The 7,545-nt window shown below is 30.5% G+C and overlaps 1 protein-coding gene across 5 annotated transcripts in view; it reads left to right on the forward strand.

Moving 5' to 3' along the window:
* Positions 1-7,545, forward strand: part of LOC110021586 (non-lysosomal glucosylceramidase-like) — a 33,575-nt gene that overhangs the window by 18,788 nt on the left and 7,242 nt on the right. For all 5 annotated transcript variants that reach the window (XM_020720142.1, XM_020720141.1, XM_020720140.1 and 2 more), the window contains 4 exons: positions 1,565-1,603; positions 2,011-2,155; positions 3,813-3,994; positions 4,062-4,129. In XM_020720142.1, coding sequence (XP_020575801.1) covers positions 1,565-1,603; positions 2,011-2,155; positions 3,813-3,994; positions 4,062-4,129 — 434 coding nt within the window. The remainder of the gene's footprint in view (positions 1-1,564; positions 1,604-2,010; positions 2,156-3,812; positions 3,995-4,061; positions 4,130-7,545) is intronic.

The raw sequence follows: 7,545 nt of genomic DNA on the forward strand, positions 1-7,545 counted from the left end.
TTGTCACCGAAGACATTTAACGAACATGTCGTGAGAATGGGCATTACCAAAACCCTTTATTAGTTTTATGCTCTTTATATTTTGACATTTTGGGCTCAATTTTTTTTGTTTCTGATATTTATAAATCTTGTTTTTATCGTTAGTGTACACTTTATGTTGCATGATGTTTCAACAAGATTTGTCTTTTAATAGACATTATGGGACCATGATGTTAATTCTCATTATGCTAAATATGTAATTGATATCGTGATACATGGAAGGGACTGTGTCGATAAATTGATGCACAAACGCCATGATTCATATTAATTTCATACTTATTAAATAATTTATGATTTAACCAATATAAAGAAGGATTTATCTTGTAGTATGTAATGCACTATTAAAATTAAGTGAGCCAAGTGGGAGAATGTTATATTTTTATTTATGACTCACATTTATTTTAATAACTTATGAGATTTATTTTTGATAACTTAAGTTATTAATTTTCATAACTCATAACTTATGTCATAAATTATGACAACTTATGATATTTATTTTGATAACTTAAGTTATTTATTTTCTTAACTCATAACTTATGTCATAATTTATGATAACTTATGATATTTATTTTTGTAACTCTATAACCCCTAAAATAAATAAATGTTACTAACTTATGTCATTGATTTTATTAATAAAAATCAATTAATTTATTAAATTATCATAAATTCTATTGGTTGGTAACCCCCTTGATGGATGGTGGATAAATAGAGCATGAATTTGAGAATGGGTCCTCTCTCTACCGAACACACCTCTTACATTTCTCTCCATCAGAAAGTACAGAAAGTTTTAAGGGATTAGAGAAAGAAACTCCATCTCTTCAAGATCAAATTTGTTCATCATGAATACAGGTATGCGTCGCTTTATTTTTACATATGTAAAAATCATGAATTTAAAAGATCTTGGCTATTATGTACTTTTCTTTTGAAATTTGTGTATAAAGTTGAAACATGAATTTTCTAACAATCGGTACACTCAACTTAGCTATTAGTGACTTCTTAAATAATCCATATAGTACTTGGAAAAAACTTCTCTATCATAACTACTCAACCTTAATTCTAGTTGTCTTCTTTGTATCCTATTCTCTTGTATAATAAATTCAAGATATTTAAGCTTATGTAGAGGATGGGTTTGGAGCAATGGTTAATTGCCTCCATTTTTACTTGAATGTCGTAGGATTGAGCAACAAAAATAGCCTCTTTATTATGTTCATCAACCTCTCTTAAACCCAGCACTACTTGGAACTTCAAATATTGGTTACTCCTTTATGATTTCTTCATTCGATGGATATCAATCTTCATATATGATATCAATTATCTCTTTAGTTTTGATTTTGAAAGAACTAAGAAGGCAACAATAATCTTTTGATCATTTATGTGATTCTTTTTTGGGCCTAGCATATATGAAGAAAGATTAAACTGCGATACTACTCTGAAACTAATTTTTCTGTTGTCTTGTTTCACTGAAATACTCTTAGAACTATTTTTTGTTGACTAATGTTTGTATTTTTTTTTCTTGCAAATTGAAGTCTACGAGATAACATCCATGGAGTGCTTTTACACCACAGGTAACTTGAGTTTGGTGCTTCGCCACACTTTATCTTAAAATGGTCCCTCAACTATTCAAATTTGTCCAATTTTGTCCCTTAGTTTTGCAGTGCTCCAATTTAGTCACCCAATTGTTGAAACTTGATCTCAACTGGTTCCTCGAGGCTTAAATTGGGATTAATTTGGTAAAATCCCGGCGCTAAATTGGGATCATTTTTGTGTCATGATTTCTATGTGACGAACTATTTTGGATAAATTTTCAACATGTGGAACTAAATTGGAGTTATGTAAAACTCTGGGATTAAATTGGAATTAATTCCCTTTATCTTACCATGCATATTATAGTTTAAATGGAACTCAGTACTTTATCTTACCATTTCTTAGTCTTTTTCGCACATTTATTCCTGATTTGATTCTATCAACGCAGAACTGCAAATGAACAACCTCCAGTGACATTCGCTTTAGGTTGTCAAGAGACATCTGATGTTCATGTTTCAGAATGTCCTTTCTTCATAATATCTGGAAATGCGCCAGGATTTACTGCGAGGGATATGTGGGATGAAATTATAAAGGTATGTTGAGGCATACGCCCTCTTTTAGAGTTTAATATGATTATTTTATAGCTCTTATTCGCTACAAATTTGTTCTTCATCTAAGATTCTGAATTTTACTTGGTCTTTTGATCTTTTATGGACTTTTGATTTTTGATGTGAAATTTATAGAACAAAATGGTGCTCGACACCAATGAAAGAGTGAAATACTGCTTATGGTATCAAAGATAATTTTTTATGGAAGGGTGGTGCAGTATTTGAGTAAACAAAGAGATATAAAAGTACGAAAATTGAAACCAAAGCCTCGCAATTGGAGAAAAATATGTTCATAATTTGTCTTTGATTATGCATTACAAAGTCGTATAAATGCTGGAATTTAAAATCAATTTAATCAGAAATATACATTAAATAGGATTAAGAGGGTGGGTTTATAAAGCTATTTTTTCCCCTTTGATACAGAAAATCCATTTCACTCTGGAACTGAGTTTGACAAGTTATTCAAAGGGTTCAGGTGGTTTGGGCTCTATGAAAATCCGCCCAGCTTTGATGAATATTGAGTCAATGCCCAGGTTGATTTTTAGAAGATAGATTGGGTATCAGATAAGATATTATTTGACTAAAATAAATTTATTGGACTACATGCACTTTCGACCACAGAAATAGAGATGCTTAGGTGTATTTGGCAGAAAGGGCATCGCGCCCAAAATTCCATCCTACCACAACAAAGGTTTTTAGGTGTATTAGAAATTCATCCGACCGCAGAAATAGAGATGCTTAGGAGCGTTTTGTTGTCGAAATCATTCAAAATCCCAACAGCTGGCTACCTTCTTCATTTCATGTTGTTTGCATGAGCAGGCAGTAGCTATAGCTTATAAGAGAGGTGTTGGCCTTTACAGCTCCACTAACGCCCACATCACTTTTTTTCAAAAGCTTCCTCTTTATATAACACTGAACATTTGTTGGTTTATATTACGAAACAATAACAATGATTATGATGATTATTATTATTATTTATGTGTTCAAGTTCTCTCAACAATTTTTTAGCCTCTTCTTATGCATGTGAGCTTTATATTTTGTTGACATAAAGTGAAATGAGGAATTTCTACTAGATTCTATATGGATGTATTTTGCTGATGGGTCTATCTCTTAATGTGAAAATTATCTTCTATCTAGTTCATGGTCATTTTTTAATGACATTAAAGCCTTAATATAGGTTTGCGAGCACTGATGTTATGCAGTCATCCTAGGAATTCTTTCTTAAGCTTTACAATGTTGAATTTTTACTCGCTTTTGATATATGCATGCAACAATATTTTGCACCATTTATCTTTGATTTAGTGTACATGGTCTGCTCTCATGGGTATTTTCCTTTTTTATCCTATAATTTGCTGTTTACTTCCCTTTTCCATTTTTTTTTGGTCCCTAACAGATTTTTTTTTGTGAGATTTGATTATATCTTCTGGCATCATGCTTTCTAATTTTATTATTATTATTTTTTTTAAATTGCTCCTTATATATTATTCAGTTGTGATAGTTTCATTCTCACAATGTTTTTTTTATTATCTAAAATACTTATTATGGTAAATCATGACTATTTTTTAAGGATGTTGAGGATTTGTAGGCACATATATATATTTTGCGAATAGGTTTAACATGTAATACATCTTTAATATTTCAGCATGGATCCTTTGATGAGCTAAATGGAAATGAAATACCAGCACTTTCAGCTCGTGGATCATCCATTGGAGCTGCTGTTGCAGCTTCAGTGAGTGTTCCTGCCCAAGCAGTTCGGAGAGTTACGTTTGCGTTGTCATGGGCTTGTCCCCTAATAAAGTTTACCAATGGAAGAACTCATCAAAGGTAATATTTTGGTACTTTTTCATGTATAATTTCAGGACCAAGCATTTTGATAGCAATTTATTTGCAGGCGCTACACCAACTTTTATGGTTCTGGTGAAGATGCTGCTGCGAATCTTGTGCATGATGCCATTATAGGTAACTCCTTTATAATTACAAAAATATCACATTCTGTTGGAAATTTATGATGTTTCTGCACAATTTATTTTACTTTTCACAAATAAGATACTATTCACTTTTCTAATGAGTTATTTATTAAGACTTCTATATAGTATTAAAAACCTTCACTAAAGGTTAATGGTGGTCACAAAAGTAGTTAGAATTACTATCGTTATTATAGGAAAGAAGAAGTAGTAAGAAAGTTTGTTTTGTTTATTCCCCAAAATAATACTTATACACAAAATTCCCAAAAAAAATGATTGGAAACCATTAATTACATAGATATTAAAAATTAAAACTACTATCTAAAATCTCTTATCTTAGCTGTTGGGAGAAGGGGATATTCATGGCACTTCTCTTTCCATATTAAAATCATGAATTTGTTACATTCCTCTTTTCATATTAAATGCATGAATGTATGGAATATTTTCTCTTATTTAGTAGATGAATTTGTGGCCTTTTTAATTCCATATTTAGTAATTCTGATAATTCTTGAAACCCCTCAAATTGAATGGCAGCGATACAACTTTGAGATAAAAAGGTTATTTTTTACTTGACTATGTTATCCTGTTTTTTCTAGGTAGTGTTCAATATCTTAAAAGTGGATCTCTCATCCATTGGTGATCCTTCATAATCAATATCAATATAATATTCAGTTTATAGTGTTTCAAAATTTCTATACAGAATCCCTTTTTTAGGATTTGATTTTATATCCCCAAGAACTCTGTGAGTAACCTGAAGGTTCAGTTTTTTTTTTTTGGGTACATAAAATGACTTACGAGTAAAAGTGATGCCATGATGAATTTAGGATTGATGGATTAATTTTTTATATTGTCCGATTTTAAATTCTTCTTCATTTTAGCCAAATTTTAACCTAATTTAGTTACAGTTCCACATAGCTTGCAAGTAATCATTTTGTATCTCACGAAAAATCTATAATATTTTTTGTTGAGAGAATTTTTTTTTTGTCTGACTAAGCTATCTTCATCTTTTCACACACTAAATAGTTAAGATTGTCCTGAATAATTTATTTCCTTTATAGTCATCACTTGTAAAATCTATATCAACATACACAATAAAAATTATTATTTTTTATTATGCCTTATTAAAAGTGTATAATTTTCTTAGTTTTGTTTGTATCACATTCCATACATAGCTCTTGTAAACCTGTCACTAGTGTACACTATCCTGAAGTAGATCTCTTATCCACTAGTTATCCCACATAATTAACATCAATATAATCTTTATATTATATGATTTCATTTTTTCTATAGAGAATATTTCTTTAGGATTTGATTTAAAATATCTAAAGACTCTATAAGCAACTTGAACATGAGATTCTTTTGATTTGTGTTCAAATTGACTTATGAGACTTGCAAGAAAAGCTATGTTAGAACATGTGTGAGTGAGATAGATTATTTTCCCAAATAATCTTTGATATTGTTTGATGTTAACTTCTATTCCTTCTTTATTATGCATTTTAACCTAATTCATTTGAAGTTCTATATAGCTTACAATCAATCAGCGCCTTGTTTTTCTTGAAAAATCCTAAAATATTTTTATTAAAGATAATTTTTTTCTTTTATAACTTATCCACTTTTGTACGCAGGAGTTCTTTGATAAGTTTTTTCTTTAATTTTTTTTCTATTATCATCATCACCAATAATAATTCTGTTATTAATAAGAATTGAAACATTTCCATCAGTAGAATGTTTTAAGTAGAGTTGAATCTCTTTGATTTTTTTTTTCTAGCTTTTTTAAATTTGTTAAACATGCTTCTGAAGATTATTTAATATCATATAGTGCATTTTTAATTTGCATATCGTATTTTTTTTTCAAACAATTAATTTGGGTGAGGGTCTATATAAACTTCTTTAACATTCATGTGAAAAGGCATTTTTTACCATATTATTGCACGGACTATCCAAATTTAGCAGCCGAAGAAATTAGGATGTGAATTGTATTCACTTCAGCAACAAAAGCTAAGGTACCTTGGTAATTTATTTCATAAGATTAAGTATAGTATTTTGCTATTAACCTTCACTTTATATCGTTCCAGCCTTTCAAGCTTTTGCTATTAACGTTCACTTTATATCGTTCCAGCCTTTCAAGCTTCCATCTATTTTTTATTTTAATAAGAAAACTCACTTGCATTCTATAATTATATTTTTTTCACACTTCCAGCAGCTCAATGATATCTCAGGTGTGATTTTTTTAATTCTTGTTTTCTAATCCCTCAAAAATAGTGTGGTCTTTCGATGGTTTTGTAGATGATATTTGTAATAAAGTATTTGTATAGGAGGAAGTTTTTGAAATGATGCTTATTGTTTATGGGGCACAAAGAAGAATATGTGATAATAGAATGATTCTTGCTATGGGAATAGCCTAACAAATATTATGAATCTTGTGCTTGTTGGAGACTTTGGATGGGCATTCTCCCTTTTTTAGACACTAGTATAGTTTAGTTCATTCTGGTGTTGTTTCTGGATGTGTACTTATGATACAACTGAATTTTTTTTGGAGCTAGTTTTAGAAATAAAAAATAATGTATTTAGATTCATTGTTCGTCATTCCATTCAATCATGATTGGACAATTAAAAATGCTTCAAAAACTTATATGTTTTCACTTATAACATGAATGTGTTTAGCATCTGTCGGTCAACTTTTTTGATTTCGATTAGATTTATTTGAAAAATATATGATATATGAAAATAATTTTTGAGATTTAATTTAAATATAAAAGATATATAGTTTGGGTTTTGAAAGCAGTATGTTTTAATTTTTGAAAAATGAGACCAAATGGATCTCATTGGTCTGATAGTTTGCATAATCGTGCCTGATACCGCGAAGACTACACCTTCCCGAGAGATAAGTGTAGACCTCAGCGATAGACCCAATCCTGCAAACTAAGAGATTTGTGACATCCGTTTGGTCTGCGAACCTTTTATATATGACCGACAAATTCCCCTATTTAATACAAAGATTAAATAGGGTTTATTTTACCTGGGTTCCAAGTTCCCTATAGAGGCAAGCCTCTATAGTTAATTACATCCCAAATGACGGGAGTCACTTGAGAAAACTCTCGATAATGATCAATGGTTCTAGTCTTCAAGAATTCAAGGTTCAGGTTTTCAAGGTAGGATGAGGAAAACCAAATGGGAGTGGCTCAAGTAGGAACAGTTCTTTCAGGAGTCCAAAGAAAGTAAAAGGTAGGGGATGTCACAGATCTGAGGAAAATCCCCAATGACTTCCCAAACTATCCTACTATGTGGCTATATTTTTGAAGACGATGTTATTTAAATGTTCAATCCTGCCAATTTTATTACTTAGGACTTACATTTGCATAATACCCGATTATACAAATAGCCCACAGAGAAATGAGGGTTTACATCGTA

This window comes from Phalaenopsis equestris, unplaced genomic scaffold, assembly GCF_001263595.1.
Source record: "Phalaenopsis equestris unplaced genomic scaffold, ASM126359v1 Scaffold000135, whole genome shotgun sequence".
In the NCBI taxonomy this organism is placed as follows: Eukaryota; Viridiplantae; Streptophyta; class Magnoliopsida; order Asparagales; family Orchidaceae; genus Phalaenopsis; species Phalaenopsis equestris.